The sequence below is a fragment of the Curcuma longa genome, chromosome 10, assembly GCF_044706935.1.
Source record: "Curcuma longa cultivar G26 ecotype Majalengka, Jawa Barat chromosome 10, ITB_CL_G26_1.1, whole genome shotgun sequence".
Lineage (NCBI taxonomy): Eukaryota > Viridiplantae > Streptophyta > Magnoliopsida > Zingiberales > Zingiberaceae > Curcuma > Curcuma longa.
The window spans coordinates 6,891,915-6,909,463 of record NC_133870.1 but is presented as its reverse complement, the minus strand read 5'-3'; the positions used below and the strand labels follow the sequence as shown (position 1 = coordinate 6,909,463).

Below are 17,549 nucleotides of genomic sequence, written 5' to 3'. Positions count from 1 at the left end.
ACCCCTACTTTATTATAAAATTCACCTTTTAAAAATAAATGTTATTTATATGATAAAACAAAAAAATGGTAAAAAAAATTTTCCTATTTTTTCACTTTTACAATTTTCCTTGTAAAAGGAAAAGAATGGAAGCAACAACTTTACATGAACAAATACACAAAAACTTTTCTAGTTCAAAACTGAATTGGCGTCAGTTTTATTTACCAGTCATCATCCACAATTACAATCTAAAATAACAATTTGCAAGTTCACACAACAATCTAAAAAAAAAAAAAGAAGGAAAAAAATAAAAAAAAAGCCTTTTCTGATAAAAATCTGGAAAATAATTGCCCATAATTATAGCTGATCCTTGATGATTAACCGTAAGGATTGTAGATTTTTGCAGCATGGCAAGAGTAACTACAAAAGGAAAGCCCTGAAAACAAAATAGAAAGATTGCATTTATTTATAATGTAGAACATCATCAAGGCCACAGAAAACATAACTTGCAATTATTAATCAACAAGAACACATCATCATTACCTATTAAAACCTGAAAGGATGACAAGAACTCCAATTTAGCGCATCCTTTTTGAAATGATCCAGTAGAACTCCAAAATTTTATAGAATTTCAATATTTATATGCAATGGCTTGATCAGTGTTAACCCGGAAAACTATTTATTTGGCTGGCCAAGATGCACTCCCACATACTTATCCAATACGTTCTTGAATGCCTGCAATGCAATGCCATATTTGTAAACTGTTCTCATTCTAATAGTGATTCTTTGAAGAATAAGGAAAAGGGGAAATGATTCAATATCAATGATGAACTTGAAGCTTCAAGCACAGGAATGATTCTCTCGTGAACAATCTTTCTCAAAGATAACAGGTTATAGACATGGCAATTCACCTCAAAGAATACAAGACTTGCAATCAAATCGATGCAGAACACAAGAGACACAAAAGTACCTGGAAGGCAAATGATTCTTTCCCATTAAGTATCACATCCATTGCAGCAAACTGATCGTCGAATACACTATAAAACAAACGGTAGAACTCAGCCCTGCAAAGCATGGACAACAAACAATGAGGGTTGGTTTGGATCCTCCATGGTATATCTAGAAATTAAAAGGTCAACTGGAAACCCTCTTACTGTGCTTCTTTATTGGTTTGTTGATCCATCTGGTCAAACTTCCTTGTGAGAACTTCTGCGCCTTTTGGTGAAAGCATATAGAGGATAAGAGCCTCCAGTGTTCTTGGAAAATTTTGCTAAAATGATAGCAAATTTGTCATTAACTCAGTGAAAAAAATAGCTTGGATTTCATGGAAGATTCAAAGAAATGCTAAATTTTTAATCAAGCAGAAGAATTTGTGATTTAATCAGCCTCTTGCAGGGAAAAAACATACTTTCCTATTGGAAAAACAAAACAAAATTGCACAGCTCTTGTTAGTCATTCATGCTCACTTTTCATAGCAAAGAATCATGGCATGTACAAAGTCTGTTTAAATTAAGACGTTAAAATAAAAGACAAAAAAATGAGATGCTTACCACCATTGTGAGCAAGATGCTTCTTAATACAAGTGGTTCAACAGTTGAAAGGATGTTTGCAATTCTATCATTTACCAACATAGGTGAACTATCCTTTACAATCTTGTTTTCATCTGTTGTATCAATCAAATCTTTTGAAGTGGAAGCTTGATTTAGATTATTGCTGTTCATAGCATCATGAACCAAAGATACAAGTTCATGTATCATATCAAGTCCACGGGGTTCCAACTGCTGCAAAATTCCATTGCTCTTCCCATTTTCTTTTGGATTATCTCTCAGCTTATAGTGATCAGATCCATGATTTCCTGATCAAGCAACAAGAATATCATTATTGAAATAGAATACATATATGATTAATGTGAGGCCCTAAGGCATATATAATTTTATACAGTCCTGCATACAGTTCGATAGTGGGATAAGAGTCCTAGCTGACCCCAAATAGTTGAGATTTGGGATGAACATGACTTGATATGATGATGATTAAGATATATATACAACATTATATTATAATTTCAATGATGATTAAGACACATTTTATACTAAAATCTCAACTAATTTTTCTAGATTTGATAAGGTTTTCACTACTATCCATATCATTTATTTCCTGAAACTAAAAATACAAAAGAATATACAAGATACAAAATTGTATCTTGTCACTCAATTGCATTTGTTCTGTAGTAAGGTCTTGCTAAAGTAGATTATGCATATATTCTAGAAGAATCTGGAGGCATACATTAAGTATCCCAACACATCATGAAGCTGAAAGTAGTATTCGTTCCTTGACAACATTACGACAAAATTTACTCATCTGAACAACAGAATACGTCAACTAACTCATTTGGAAAAAGGAATTTTAATAGCAACTTCCATCCCCATTTACTTTGGATCAAAACTAATCAGTCAAAATTAAACTCAAAATTCAGTTCAGTTAAAAAGGATTCAACCGAACCCAAAAATCCTGATAGCTCAATTCGAGCACAAAATCAACCATAATTCCATCTATTAAGCTCATCTTAGATCCGAGTGAATCCAATTCAATTCATTAATATGTATTTCTAGCTTACTTAAAACTGAAATATAACAATAACTATATAACATTAGTATGTAACTATATATATATTACTATTACAACATTTTCAAGTTGTTTCTAAATAGTAGTAACCGAATTGACAGTGAAATTAGTAGTTTTTTTTTTTTTTTTTTTGCAAGTAATAGGCTAAATGGGAGGAGATTGAAGAGATGAAATCAATCCAAAACTAGGCTGGCACGATAAGGCCCTTACAGAATTTAACCATATTCAAACATTAGTTAATTGACATGTATCAAGAGAATATTGTGGAACTCCAAAGAACCTCTATTACCTATTTAAAAAACCACTTCAATCTTAGAATGGCCAACATGTTTTTGGATAAAGAAAATGGTTTTGAAGCACTAGTATTCTGTATCAACACCAAAGCAATAGGACACATGCATGCCCATGTTTCTACAAAGATCTAAGCTGAAACATAGTAGGCATGTAAAAACTGGGTACAGAACTGTAATCTACATCTCTTAAATCTGTATCTTTTTTTATATTCACAAGCAAAGCAACTACTAACTAAAATCCAAATAAGTACTGATGTGATTAGATATCAAAGGTTGATTAATCTGCCATTTCATTTAAGTATCTGGATATTAATAAAAGAAAGAAACTTTATTCAGTTCCCAATCAGATTTGAATTCTATAAGAGGATGACATGAAGACAGTCATGAAAGTCATAATTTTCAAAATTCAGGGATGATTCAATTTAAATGGTTTGGACAAACCTTCTGTGGCTTCACTACAAAGCTGATATTTTTCCATAGAACTTCCACCAGTTTGCTCATGTAATGTTTGATTCTGTCCTATTCCCACAGAACATAGAACAGTTTACATGAATCAAAAGTATAATCTAACAGGTAAAGAAACTAAATGACATCAACAACTGCAAAGAAAATACATATTTCACCAAAAAAGGCATACATACACCTTACTGGACATGGAAGACAAAGGTGGAGATTGCTACTGAGATTGGTCATGTGTAGCAAGCAGACTTGCAGCACTTTGGCTGCTGATAGCCAACAAATTATTTCTTTATAAATATTCACATGCTTGACACTTGGCATGACCAAGATGCAAGCAAGGATACACCAAGGATAGTACCTAGAGTCACAATCTTAACCTTTTGGCTAAGACAAAATGTACTTTGTTTCTTGAGTCTCTTGTTTGTTTTTTCCTTTCTTACCTGTCTAATTCTTTCCCTGCTTTTCCTTCAATTTTTATACTTCACCCTTTCATTATTAAACAAGTTAAAGAACCACCTTGATCAATGCCCTTCAATTGTTTGATCTAACCCCATGATCCCATGAACCAGATGTCTAAGCAATACATTTACTAAAGTGATTAGTTTGATCATTGGACGCCATTAGCTGTAGCTTCATTGACGAAGTGGAGAAACAAGGAGAAATTCAAAAGATCAAGACAGACAAGGTAGAAGTCATCGCAATCACAAAAGGAAAGTCAATTCATTATCAACAAGAGAATCACCAAAGATAGGAGAAAAAGGAAACTAAACAGCATAGGAAAAGGAAAAGAAAAGAAAGAATCTACCAATTACACAATGACTGACTTAAAAGAATGCTTACCATTTCCTTTGCCACCAATCTGCTCATCAGGAAAGTAGTATGGCAAACAGAAAAAGGAAAAAAAAAAATTCTCATTAGAGAACATCGGCAGTTGCATTAGAAGATCCAAATAAATTAGTATCTCAAGATTTACAAATACAAAGCAAGCATGTGATAATGCAAGATCATACCTATTTAGTATTCTCCTCAAATAGTACGCATCCATGTGTTCCACCATGTTAGACATCATGTCTGATTTCCACCAAAAGTTCACAGCTATTGTCAAATCATCACTGTCAACTTGATGGAACCTGATAAAAACATCATTCTAATTAGAGACAACTGAGAAAACAAACAATAGTTCAAACTAAAGAAACAAAATATGTGAATTAGGAAGAAACAATGCAATAGTTCCTGGATGTCAAAAGGTCAGACTAATTTTAGTGAAACCAATCTGTAAATATATGTTGAAAGTTTAAAGTTGTAAATTAGCATCAACCGTCAAATAAGGCAAATGTACACCAATCTTGGAAATATTTTTCTCATTGTGATTCATATAGATCGTATCCTTCAATGTTTAGCATATATTGGAATAGAACCATCAAGCACTAATGTTATAGTTGGAATTCTTATAGTTCAGCAACTTCTCATGCATTAGACAATTAGGTTAAAAATTATTTTGTATAGGTGCAAAAAAGACAATACAAAAGGATATGCCCACCAGCATTTTGAAGGTTGGAGTAAGGCCAACCTGATCACAAGAATCTGCATCCATAAATATTACATATTATCTCTTTTGATAATTAGTATGAAGCTGCCTTTCTACTTCTAAATGTCGTGGCTGTGTTCAAGCAATAGCACAGAGTTCTGTAGATTTAGTGTTCAACAACCAGTTGCGAGGCAAATCTTGCAGTATGGTAACTAAACATTTCCTAGAGACACTACATTGCTGCTAGAAATCGGAGTGAGCACCTCAAACTTAAGGAAAATCGCTTGCAATGCAGATGTAAAGAATTATAGTGTAGAAGACAGTTACATGAAGTAATAATTAATTAATGAGAAAAAAACCCACCATCCTTCAGGAATAAAAAGAACATCTCCAGGGCGAAGAATAATCTTTTGGGAACTTTCCTCATAGTGAACAGCTCTCGGATGAAGAGAAAGATCAGGTTTTTCTATACTAACAGCACTGGAAAGAAAATTGGAACACTTAAATGGTTATGCAATGTTTTGTAGGGTAGTTGTGTTGTAAAAGAACATCATACCTATGGTTTGAGGCCTCTCCATATACTGGCATCGGGTATAAGATGGGGCATGCAGAAGGAGGCCACAAGACGACTGAAAAAGAAATGAACTTTTATAACTGGCTAATCAATAAGCATACTACTGAAACTCATATTGACTTAATAATCATGTCTCACACTAGTGGAACTTGGTTAGATGAGATTGCTCATACAACTCAAAATAAACTGAAAATGGAGGCATGACTATGAGGAGTTGAGGTAGCAAAATCTAGAGTAGAAAAACAATTAACAGAACCAGGCATTTGAGTCAATCAATATGAAAATTTAATTACCATAGCGCAAAGAATTAAAATTAAATGAGCACTTATAAAATGCACAACAGCCTAATCCATGATGAAATGGACTTGAAAATCACAGGTCCACAACAAGGGAGTTCAAACCTAATAATAACAATGGCATTATCATCCCAATGACATTATATTCCTGAAAAGGCATGAGTTATAGCGAATAATTACAATTTGGTACTTTTTATAACATCTAAATGCAAAGGGATAAATTACAAGAACATAGATTGTTCCAGCATTGGAAGAGTTGAAGAGATGAGTTGTTTTGTCAAATAAGTAAACAAAGAGCAAACATAGAACCTTTTTTGCAACCAGAAACCATGCAAAGCAGATTATGGTGGGGATCATAATGTGTGCTTGACCTGGATTTGGACATATTCATCCAGAAGTTGATAGATGCTAATGTGCTTTTCTGTAAAAATACAGGCTGCATCGACCAGCATGAACATGTAGAGTTATGTAAGTTCAAATACAGCCTAACTGAAAGCAAGATAGTAACAGACACAAATAAAAGGGCAGATCATAACTGTTTGAATGTCTTCTGCAAGAATCTGTAAAGGACACCTTTCTTTATCCTCCATATTCAATATGGGAACCTGTTAATAAAGGAAGTTCATTCTGTCACATTCAAACAAAAGATATCATTGAAGAAAACCCCGAGCTAAAGTACATTTGTACATATGAACAGTTTCCAACCTGAGCTACATAAAGTTCACCGAGTATATCTGAACTTGCATCTTCCAAGCAGGCAGATGCAGCTAAAGACATCACTGGAGGAGCATCAGAAGTCTGAAGAAAATTCTTGCAAGAGGTGATGAATGTAGAGAATGATATGGGTACCTATAAGCAGACATTAGGGGAACTTTTAACAAAGCTTGCAAAAATTAGGAACAGGAAGCAAATCGATATGCTTGATTGTCAATATCAAATCACTACTTGAGAGGGGAGAATCATACTCTCTCATGACTTCTAATATCACCATAAAAAACACACCCTGATCTTGATAGCATAGCTTCTACTACAGCAGACCCAGCTCTTTCCTGCAGTTATTTTGCCCTTAAATTAAAGTACAACATAATGATTACTAGTTAGAACACACAAATAACAAAAATTGCTTGTAGAGAATACAGTAAACATGCAATAGTTACTTAAACAACCTATTCAAACCATTTCTTTTCTACAGTTATTTTGCTCTATTTCACTTAAATAGCAAGCAACCAAATTGCTTGTAGAAAGTACAATAAAATTGTAAATAAAAATACTTATAAAAACCTAATCAAAGTATCAAGTCCTCTCGAAATATTCAATTAAGTTCCTGCTTCCTCAAATATATCAGAAACTGGAACTCATAGCACAGAGGAGGAAAAATGGACCTCCAAGTAGTCGAGGCCTCCATCAAAAGGGTTCCACTTGGTGATGGCCCTCCAATCCTTGACGGCACCATGAAAGACCTACACATAAGGGAAATATGCGACCTAGATCACACCCGAGAACAAAGTAAAAGGAGCAGTTTTGAGATGAAAACACGAGAGGAAACAAAGAGAAGGAAACGATGGAATACCGCCGGAACATTGGCGGGTTCGATCTTCGAAGAGAAATCCGCCGGCGAGGGGAGCTCATCGAAGCGGCGGGCGCGCAGCGACGAGTCCATTGGATTCGAGGTCGAAGTCGATTAAGATTTGGGTTTGGGCCAAATTGAAATAGAACGCCTTTTACATTTTTGTCTTTGAAAATAAAAAAATTATCTAGTGATTTCATTATAAAAGTAGAAAAATTATCAAATACGCCCTCAGATTTCACAATTTCAAAATATTCTCAAGGTTTGATTAATAGCAAATTACTCCTTATAGGGGTAGTATAGTCTTTTGATCAATACCTTACCACAGGCTACTGTTTCGGATGAGCGGAACCAATGGCGGCCGAACGCCGACCGTCGCCGGAAATTCGACGTAGAACACGTTCCTCTTGCTCAAACCTTAAAGACGGGGGTTCTTTTATTATTTAGTGGGGTTTTTTTGGAGTTTTTCTTCTCTGTCAAAAGAATTGTTGAAATTGGTGTTTTAGTGAGAGGAGTAGTTGGAGATCGGTGTGAGTAGGAAGGAAAGGTAGCATTTTGGTGGTGATCGCTCGAGCGGTACATTTCCAGATGAAGATACAGCCGATCGACTCCGGCGGGGCTGTAGAGTTTGCTCGGAGAAGCGACCTAACGAAGCTGGCGGCCAAGTCGCGGCTGAAGCGGCTCTGCAGTTTCCTAGTGTGATCAGGTCTTCTTCCTCCGATAAGCTCGCCGGAGCTGGAGATAAGAGGGAGAAGAAGAGGGACGACGTCGGCGATTTGGACGCGATGGTTTCCCGCTTCAGCGAGGAAGGGAGCCATGAGAAACTGCTGCGGGGACGGTGCATCTGCTTCAACGCCAACTTCGACGACGACTTCGAGGCCCGGGAGGCAGATGCCCCGGTGGATGCGTAGACGATCAAGGCAGCGTGTGTGTTCCTTAATTTGCCCAAAAGTTTCGATTTTGCAAGCACGAAGCACGATTTTGAAATATCCCGGGATCTTTTTCCTGCAAGGGAGTATGAGTACGTCGACGCAGTGGTAGCGACCGACGGAGGCTGGCACCTTCTCCTGATGGACGTGGACTTCAAGTCGGATTTCGAGGTGGCGCAGCCGAACAAGTCTTACCGCTCCGTCCTCCAAACCCTCCTGTCGCTGTTCATTTGGCCGATCCGATTGTCTCTGGCGGATCGTTGCCCTCGTGCCGGCGGCGGCAGGACAGAGCTTGAAGAAGAAGGGCATCAACGTTTCGCCCTGGAGGCGACCGGACTACATGCAGGCCCCCGTAGTAGCCCAGGATGAGAGCAGCTTTGGCAGCGGAGGCGGCGGCGGCATTATTCTCCGGTCGATCTCTGCCTTCAAAGTTTCCAGCAAGTTCACCGGAGCTGATGGGGAAGGCGAGACGCATTATTAACAAAATTCCCCCCAAACTTTCTTTATTATCTCACCCCTCCCTCTTTAATTTTATTGTGCCCTCACAGTGTCGCTCTATTTAATAAACAAACCGCCCACTTCCCTTTCCTCCAACCACACCACCAAACCCTCCCTCTTTCCCTCGCACTCCTTCTTCCCCTCCATGCGCTTTGAGCTCCTCGGAGCCCCAACTCCCCTCCTTCTCCGACCCTCCGCATCGCCGTCGCACTCATAGCGTCATCGCCATGGCGGGTCAGGCCCCGCCGCCACCGCCGGAGGGGCTAGGTGATGACTTCCTGGAGCAGATCTTTGCCATGCCCTCTTCCTACGGAACTGGGGACGAGGCTCCGCTCGGAACCGGCATGGCACTCCACCGCAGCTCCGCCGATGGACCATCCGCTGCTGCTGGTGGCATCGCGTTCCCTCTGGGGCTGAGCTTGGAGCAGGGTTCGTCTGTCGGGAATCGGCTCCATGAGGGGATCGACCCCAAGGCGGTGAGCGCGTCACTTTCTCCTATTGTTTTTACCGGGTTTGCACGTTCGACGAAGCGATGGGCTTGTCGAATCCCATGTCTTTTGCTTCAAGTTGTTCGTTTGTCGTTACCGATGAGTTTGGGGAATTTTCGGTGACTCTGTGGAGCAGGAGAGAGAGTCGATGCAGTTGGCGGGATTGCTTCCGGCGGGCTTTGGGCAACTCCACCCTCGTCAAGTCCAGCCAACTCCTCCTCCGCAGGTGATTGGTACTCGACAAACTTGCTTTTTGGTTATTTTTGACTTATTTCTCTTTGTGGTCAATGACCCTCTTGTGGAATATTGAAACGGTTGATTTTTTTTTCCTTTCTCCCCTACTTGGTTCAAATTCTACTGATGATCTCGTATCATTGGAAGCTCTTATAGGGAACAAAAACATTTTCCATTTCTGATCAAACCCACTCAAGGATACAAATAATGAGTTTTTACCATCTTAGTTTGTACTCTGCGCTGTCGAGTGAAATTTAATGTTATTTATGATAATAGGTAAAAAGTCATCATGTCAAATTTGAGTTAATTATTTTTACAGAAAAGAGGATGAGTACACTCTCCTTTTCGCTCTTCTATGTATCAGTTACCAGGATTTCATCTTTGTGTTTGCTTTATATGCTCCTCTTTCATGTACCATCCAGTGCATAAATATTAATTAGTTTATTGTCTATGCCTAGAATAAGTTCACATGTTTTAATGGTGTATAATATATGATTTATGCCCTCATTCTGTCCATTGTTTTACAGGTTTTCCATGGTCAAGTGAAGCAAGGTGGAATCACAGCAATGCCACAACCTCCAGCTCCAAGACCAAAGGTGCGAGCAAGGCGTGGTCAAGCCACAGACCCTCATAGCATTGCTGAGCGGGTAATGCTTGGTCCTCCTGCATAGTGCATCTGATATCTACCTCTTCCCATTGGCTGAGTTGTGATAATAATTCAGACTTCTCTCTAAAATAGTAACACACTATGAGGATTTTAGTTAATTCATGGTTATCTTGACACAGATCTGTTTTTGTACCACAGAGTTCATGTTATTTCTGGCCACTAACCAGTAATTATTATTAATACTAGAATTTCTCATGGTTTTCATATGTTGCTACGATGCGGACTAGGTGTTTAATTAGCTTGGTTTGTCTAATCTATTTTTTGATGTTTGAATAAATTGCTGAAAGTAACTTCATATTCAAGATGATTTTTAGCCTATGTTTAATGGATACTGTATCAGTACAAATAAGCATTGCCTCTTATTTTATATTTTTTGTGGTTGCAGCAACGGAGAGAACGAATAGCAGAAAGGCTAAGAGCTTTGCAAGAATTGGTTCCCAACACAAATAAGGTCAACATTGAAATCTCTGATTCTCTTATATTTGATGCACACTTTGTTACAATAAAAGTATAAATCAGTTTGTCATGCAATCTCAGAAAGTAGAGTACTTCTAAATTAAATTGCGTTGTTTGCTTGAAGATTAATATAGTTTATTTTCTATAGTATGTCATCATTCGGAGGGGAACATTACTATGCTGTTTTCCCCCTCTGTTCATTTTAATGCTTTATCTGAATATTGTCTTTAGTATTTGCCCTGCAATATATATGCTGAAAGTGATTTTCGTTTTAATTGTTCCATACTTCCACTGTCTTGTTATGTGTCATAATCCAACAAAGCTAAAGGAAAGTGTCAGTTCACTGTCTTTGTTGAGATTGCTTTAAGTTGAAAATAACTTATATTTTTTCTGTTATAGTTAAATATATTGTATAAATGACTTTCAGTACAAAAAGGTGTTTGGGCATCTAACTTTTGGCAAAAGATAATGCAGTGATCCACTTAGTCTATTTTGAAAAGCCTGACCATGACAATTGTGAACACCTGATTCCTTGGCTATGTACTAAAAGTTTACTGACTATCATATGCAGACTGATAGAGCAGCAATGCTTGATGAGATTCTAGACTATGTTAAATTTTTGAGGCTTCAAGTGAAGGTAAATATCTATCATTCGCCATAAAATTAATCCTTCTAGTTGGTTTTATGAAAGAAAATACAGTGCTTGCCCTTGAAAAAGATTCTTAGACAATTACCTTACACTCCCTTTTCTTCTAGATTTGTGTACTGGCTGACAGTTTTGTTTTTCTGAAATAACAAACTTAAGTGTGCTCTTGTGGTTCCAATTGCTTCAAGCATTGTTGACATTTAGGGGCATTTAACAATGCACGGTACTTTGGTATCTCATATCCATCTAAGATCCAAAAAAGAAACACAATGGGGATGGACTGCTATGTTTTTTTTCTCTAAATTGATAAGTAACATAGGGATCTTGACATTTATAACTTGATGAAGGTTTGGACTGTATTCCATGGTTACTGATAAGCCCCTATTTTTTCTGGCCATGTTTGTGTCTTGGTGAAGGTTAAGGCCATTTTCAACAATTAGACTGAGCATATCTCATTCAACCTAGGCACCTTTATTCAGGAATGCATTTCTGGAGTACTTTTGCTATTAGGAAGCAACTCTCTCTCCGAAATTGCATGTGGAACAAGTTATATGTTTTGTTCACAACATCTTTGTTTTATTTTCATAAGCTTGAACTCCTAGTTGCCTCATGATAAATCTTGTGTTCATATAATTACATTCAGAATCACTCTTTTTAAATATATTGAAGGTTTGCTCTAAAATGGAAAGTTGGAAACTTCATTACACAAATGTGTTTATCCACTGATATCAGGTTCTAAGCATGAGCAGACTAGGTGGTGCTGGTGCTGTTGCACAGCTGGTAGCTGAAATCCCTGTGCAGGTGGAGGTAAAGTTTCTTGGTAATTTATAGCATGTGGAATAGGGCATGCAAGGACTTCTACTGTTGCTCTATTGATAGGCTGAATTTTTATCTCAAATAACTATGATTTACTTGCAATTCATATGCTAAATAATATGTTGCATTTGCCAAGGTTGCTAACATTAGTAATACATTTTAATATAATACTAATTTTTGAGTAAAACATCTCTTCCAAGTGCTAATGTCTATATAAATTTTCAAGCATAACTAAAGCATGAGTATCCTTTCAATTCTAGTTGAGATGCGATTGAAAAATGCTCAAAGTATATGAACAAACTTTATACTTCCAAGAAACAATTAGAAGTACCATCTATATACCATAATGACAATAACTACTTACAGTGTGTGGTAAGGCACCTGACTCAATCCAATTGTCCAATTTATTTGTACAGTTAAACAATGGTAGGCCATACTCGTACAGCAGGTTAAACAATGGTTCTTTCCTTATGAGTATTAAATGGTGGAGTTTTGTAGTTGCCAAGAAGTGATTGAAATCACTGCAAATCCAGGACTTTCAAGTTAATTTAAGCAACATGAAGAACAACTTTGTTTGTGCTTCTTGAAGTAACTTTAACAGTGCATACACAAGCATCTGTTTCCTTTGAATTTTCTCATACATATAAATTTGTTGGAGAATTCTCTTTGAAGTTTTCAGCTTCTGACTTAACTTCAAAGCACTTTAGTGACAACTGTAATTGGATATCTTTTAATATACGTTTCTCCAAAATTGGTGTGAAGCACTTCCTAATCATAATGTTCTCACACCATTTTTGTTTTCTAAAGGTTTCTTAATATTTTCTAAACATTCATCATGACCTCTTGAATCTCAGTTTTCCACGTCTAGCTTGTTCAGCTTCTAGGAATCAATTTCATGCAATTCCATGGAATTTATTCATATTTCTATCTGATAACATAGTGAATTTGCTGTTCAAGGGTGAAACTAGTGCTGGCGGCACCACACAACATATTTGGGAGAAATGGTCGACTGATGGCACAGAAAGGCAAGTTGCGAAGCTCATGGAAGAAGATATCGGAGCTGCAATGCAATTCCTCCAGTCCAAAGCCCTCTGCATGATGCCAATCTCGCTCGCCATGGCCATCTACGATAACCGACACCAATCTGAATCCAAGACAGTCAAGCCAGAACTAGATCCTCTTTCATAAGCTATATATACAACATAAGCTAATCCATATCTCCATCAGTATCTCCAACAGCAATCCAATCCAACCCCACACACCTAAAGGATCCTCCTGTATGTCTCGCGACTGCTAGAAGATGTTCACATCACATATGCTCACCCTACATTTTGTCAAAAGTGTATGTATTATCGCAAACACACGGCCGGCTTAGACTCTACTTAACTGCATATGTTTTAATGTGTTATTGAACGGCAGAGACTACCAGATAGATCTCCCCTGTGTCTGTCTGCTTTGTTTAGTGGGCTACTGTAATGCACTAACTGGATACTTTTGGGGTGGGTCGGCGTGCTAATCAAAAGCTAAATTGATAGTGCTTGGATTTACACACTATGCATAAGAATTGAAAGCCAGCCAGTTGACAAGGTCATTCATCGTGATGATTGTGATCTCTATAAAAGGCTGTATTTCTTTGCTGCTTTCTTGTGCTTGTCATTGTAGTGGATGTGCTTTTGATTGAAGTCACTCATCAGATGGACAGAGACCTGTGCCTCAGCTTTAGGCCTTGTTCTATCACTGTTGCATATAGCTTTGTTGCATCTTTCGTTTTTATAACAGCATGCTTGGCAATCTTCGAATATGTAGTAGATGAGTTAAGTGATTTTTGATAAAAATGGTCAAATGTGCATTTAGACTTAAAAGGATTTACGGAAAATATGTTCTATAAAAATAAATTTAATTAATGATTTTTTAAAAAAATTTAATATTAGAATATTAAAAGAATTATGTTCTATGAATAGATATTAAAAGAATATATGTTTTTAATTTAATAAATATATTTAAATAATTTTAAATTGGTGTTCTAATTTAAATAAAATTTAAATAGTTGTGTTTTAGAAATTTAATTTCAAATTCTATCGGATGTTTCATTTCGCTATGTAATTTCAATGACTCATCATTACCCAATTGAAATTTATAAGAGATTATACACATTTCTTTGAACGGAAGAATTTTTTTTTTAATATTTAATAAAAATAAATGATTTTAAAAATGAAGTATCTCAAGACTTAGAAATTTTGATACCTTTTTTGTCTCGACTGTCAAAAGTTATTTTAGTTCTTCATCATTTTTATGTGACATAATAAATTTTATTGGCCATGATTCTAAAATCTTATTTTAAATATATAAATAATAAATAACATCTAATAATACATCATAACTATCTTAGTGACTAAAAATATCATATAATCTGTTTATTATTATTTTATTATATAATTTAATCTTTTCATCCATATTATTTAAATTTATTTATAAGATATATATTATATCATCCTCTCATTAATTAATCTGTATATTTCTGGATGTTTAAGTGGATTTACTTAACAAAATATATTTAATATCTTATATACTTGATCGTTAGTAGTTCACTATCATATCGTAGGAAAAATAAATTAATTAATTAAAAAGGACTTATGTACAAATTCAAAATGTTATTGGGGTTTTCCCCCAAAGTACGATTAAAACATCGCAAGCTTTTCTCCTCTCCCTTCTATTGCCGAAACTGTTTTTTCTCCCAAACCCTAAATTGCCGCCGACGTCGCATACCGCCGCCGTTGTCGTCACCACCGGGACTATTACCGACGCCACCGTCGCCGTTGCTCTCCGTTGTCCAATTATTCTCTGTTGCCAACCAGGTAATTAAACCATCTTTCTTGTTCTTTAACAATTCTTCTGCATATTTCTCTTTGTTGCTCTTGCTTTTGGTTTCTATTACAGATTTGCTTCTGAGATTTCAGGTTACTATATGCATTTGTTTCTGAGATCCCAATTACTATGTGTTTTTTAATAGACGAAAGATATTATGAATATTAATTTATCTAAAATCAGTGATCAATAGCAGCAGCTATGGACATAATCTCGCCAATACTGAAGAAGGCAGTTGCAAGTAATGTCATCAATAAACTAATTGATAAAGCCACTAATTATATGCGAGATCACTGCTGCTGGAAAACTGACTTACAAGAAGAATTGCAAAGCCTCAGACGCTTACTGCATCAGATCGAAGAAGTTCTTGTTTTTGCCGAAGACAGATTAACTTCGCATGGATCATCTAATCCAGAATTAATCAAGTGGCTGCCGCAGTTCGGGGATGTGATCGACGAGGTTGAGGAAGAGCTGGATGAGTTGGAATATCTTGAACTCGAGAAGGAATCTGATAGTGACATTGATCCTTCTTTTAGACCTGCAAAAAGATTTCTGAGAAGTGATGATGTTTGTGAGAGATTAAGGGCATGTGTGAAGAACTTGAAAACCTCTGCTTCAGATGTCGAGAAGTTTCTGGTGAGGCAAACATGTGGCATCGGCACTGGACAAATGCATCAGGAGAATCTACTGTTGACTGATCAAAGTAGGATCACCTCTCCTTTGCCTGTATTATCATTCAAGGGGCGTGAGGAAGAAAAAGGGAAGATCATCCAATATTTGCTAGGGGAGTCAGTGGAAGATAGTGAGAATGTGCATTGTCTTCCTTTAGTAGCGATGAGTGGTATGGGGAAGACTACGCTTGCTAAACAAGTCTTTGATCATTTTGAAAACGTGAAGAAGGAACACTTCGACATCAAAATCTGGGTATGTGACTCCTCAATTGATCTTCATGTATTCAGTCTTATGAAGAAAATTCTGGAGGATTCAACTGGCCGATCTGAATCTGGGCCATTGGAACTAATACCAGTGAAGCTCAAGAAGGAGTTACATTCCAAAAGATTCTTACTTGTCCTAGATGATGTTTGGGATGACAAACACCTGACACAGTGGGAGAAGCTATATGCTCCATTGCGATATGGCCAAAAGGGTAGCTGGATAATATTAACTACTAGATTGAGATCAGTTGCCAGGATGGCCTCAAGTGTAATAAGAGGCACAATGGAGCCAATGACGTTGCAGGACTTGTCAAAAGATGAATGTCCTTCACTCCTCTATGAGCCTGCATTTGCTGGTCAAGACCTAAATGAATTCTCGCCGCCTCTAAAAATTGGCAATGAAACAGTGGAGAAAATAGATGGTGTACCTCTTCAGGCAGAATCAGAGTCAGTGGAGAAATAAATTTAAGCAACATGAAGAACAACTTTGTTTGTGCTTCTTGAAGTAACTTTAACAGTGCGTACACAAGCATCTGTTTCCTTTGAATTTTCTCATACATATAAATTTGTTGGAGAGTTCTCTTTGAAGTTTTCAGCTTCTGACTTAACTTCAAAGCACTTTAGTGGCAACTGTAATTGGATATCTTTTCATATATGTTTCTCTAAAATTCATGTGATGCATCAGAAGAATATAAAAATAATCACTTTGAATATTAATATCAATGATACTCAAATTAACGATGATCTGATCCCATTCACAAACATATTTCTATGTTGTTCAGTAGATTTATTAAAATTCTTCTTATTGACATTTTTTTTGTATTTTTTATTTATTTGGTGATTACTCTTTTCGCCATCTATCAATGAAATATTTATGGTTTGATACATAATTAACTTTCCACCCGTTATAAAAGCTGGATGAGTTGATTTGATAATCAATTTTTCTTATTTTTTTAAAAAGTCGGTAAAAGTTAAAAAAGGATTTGGTTAGTTTGGAAAATACATTCGACCAACTTCCATTCTTTTATCAATTAACATCCTAGAAGATTTCACAAAATCTTTATCTCTTAATTTTTGACTTTTCAGAAAATATATTAGCTGATGAATTAATAGTTGTTGTCATGTTTCTTGGATTATTTACAAGTGGTATTCAAGTTTTTATTTTTGCAACCTTAGCCGCGACTTATATAGGTGAATTCATGTAAAGTTATCATTAACTAGCTTTTCAAATAGTCTTTTTTTTTAATTATTCTATCATGTCATTAAGCAAACTTATCCCACATAATTCATGAAAATCTAATTGGATGAGTAAGATAATAATGTATGATTCCATCATCTAGAATTGTAGGAGAAAAGATAAACTAACTACTTTTACTTTAAGAAATGAGCGCAGAATAAATCTAAAGCCAAATCTAAAGTACTTTATATTTCAATTGTGCCTTGTGGATTTATCATATGATTCCATTAATTTTTTTTTCATCTTAATTTTTTTACTTTTACTGCATGATTTAATTAAAATAGTAAATATGCAGTACTTATGATATGATAAATATATAATAATTAGCTAGTGTTACATTAATTTAGTGTTAAAATTTACGTATTTCAAAATTACAAGTAACTTGTCATTATTAAATAATTAATTACATATAATAAAATAATTATTTAAAAGTTACAATTTAATAAAGTAATTTAATTTA

At 36.1% G+C, this 17,549-nt stretch overlaps 3 protein-coding genes across 4 annotated transcripts; 2 read left to right on the top strand and 1 right to left on the bottom strand.

Annotated features, from left to right (window-relative positions):
* Positions 1-527: 527 nt before the first annotated feature.
* Positions 528-7,413, bottom strand: LOC141836165 (lysine-specific demethylase JMJ31). Its single transcript, XM_074723589.1, has 15 exons — positions 7,322-7,413; positions 7,134-7,211; positions 6,717-6,800; positions 6,457-6,600; positions 6,288-6,356; positions 6,061-6,187; positions 5,438-5,510; positions 5,245-5,361; positions 4,364-4,483; positions 4,194-4,212; positions 3,336-3,408; positions 1,530-1,834; positions 1,134-1,249; positions 950-1,043; positions 528-714 (listed from the first exon to the last, which is right to left on the bottom strand). The coding sequence occupies exons 1-15, from the start codon at positions 7,409-7,411 to the stop codon at positions 655-657; spliced, it is 1,569 nt and encodes a 522-aa protein (XP_074579690.1). The 5' UTR covers positions 7,412-7,413; the 3' UTR covers positions 528-654.
* A 1,412-nt stretch (positions 7,414-8,825) lies between these two features.
* LOC141836057 (transcription factor UNE12-like) lies at positions 8,826-13,736 on the top strand. Its single transcript, XM_074723462.1, has 7 exons — positions 8,826-9,221; positions 9,370-9,459; positions 9,995-10,114; positions 10,520-10,585; positions 11,162-11,227; positions 11,969-12,043; positions 13,010-13,736. Exons 1-7 carry the CDS (start codon positions 8,973-8,975, stop codon positions 13,238-13,240), a joined length of 897 nt encoding a protein of 298 aa, XP_074579563.1. The 5' UTR covers positions 8,826-8,972; the 3' UTR covers positions 13,241-13,736.
* A 1,062-nt stretch (positions 13,737-14,798) lies between these two features.
* Positions 14,799-16,531, top strand: LOC141836227 (disease resistance protein RGA2-like). Of its 2 annotated transcripts, none has more exons than XM_074723667.1 (2): positions 14,799-14,907; positions 15,101-16,531. In XM_074723667.1, the coding sequence occupies exon 2, from the start codon at positions 15,119-15,121 to the stop codon at positions 16,313-16,315; it is 1,197 nt and encodes a 398-aa protein (XP_074579768.1). In that variant the 5' UTR covers positions 14,799-14,907; positions 15,101-15,118; the 3' UTR covers positions 16,316-16,531. The 2 variants fall into 2 exon arrangements, with proteins under 2 accessions (XP_074579768.1, XP_074579769.1); XM_074723668.1 differs by having other exon boundaries at positions 14,805-14,907; positions 15,114-16,531.
* Positions 16,532-17,549: the final 1,018 nt, after the last annotated feature.

Bases quoted from the DNA above. Each gene is read 5' to 3' on its own strand.
- LOC141836165 (XM_074723589.1), bottom strand. From the start codon at position 7,411: ATGGACTCGTCGCTGCGCGCCCGCCGCTTCGATGAGCTCCCCTCGCCG. The intron at 6,188-6,287 runs GTTATGATCTGC...TGGTCGATGCAG, and splicing joins TTGCAGAAGACATTCAAACA to CCTGTATTTTTACAGAAAAG. The intron at 1,250-1,529 runs GTAAGCATCTCA...CTATCATTTTAG, and splicing joins GCATCTTGCTCACAATGGTG to CAAAATTTTCCAAGAACACT.
- LOC141836057 (XM_074723462.1), top strand. From the start codon at position 8,973: ATGGCGGGTCAGGCCCCGCCGCCACCGCCGGAGGGGCTAGGTGATGAC. The intron at 10,586-11,161 runs GTCAACATTGAA...TATCATATGCAG, and splicing joins TGGTTCCCAACACAAATAAG to ACTGATAGAGCAGCAATGCT. The intron at 12,044-13,009 runs GTAAAGTTTCTT...TTGCTGTTCAAG, and splicing joins AAATCCCTGTGCAGGTGGAG to GGTGAAACTAGTGCTGGCGG.
- LOC141836227 (XM_074723667.1), top strand. From the start codon at position 15,119: ATGGACATAATCTCGCCAATACTGAAGAAGGCAGTTGCAAGTAATGTC.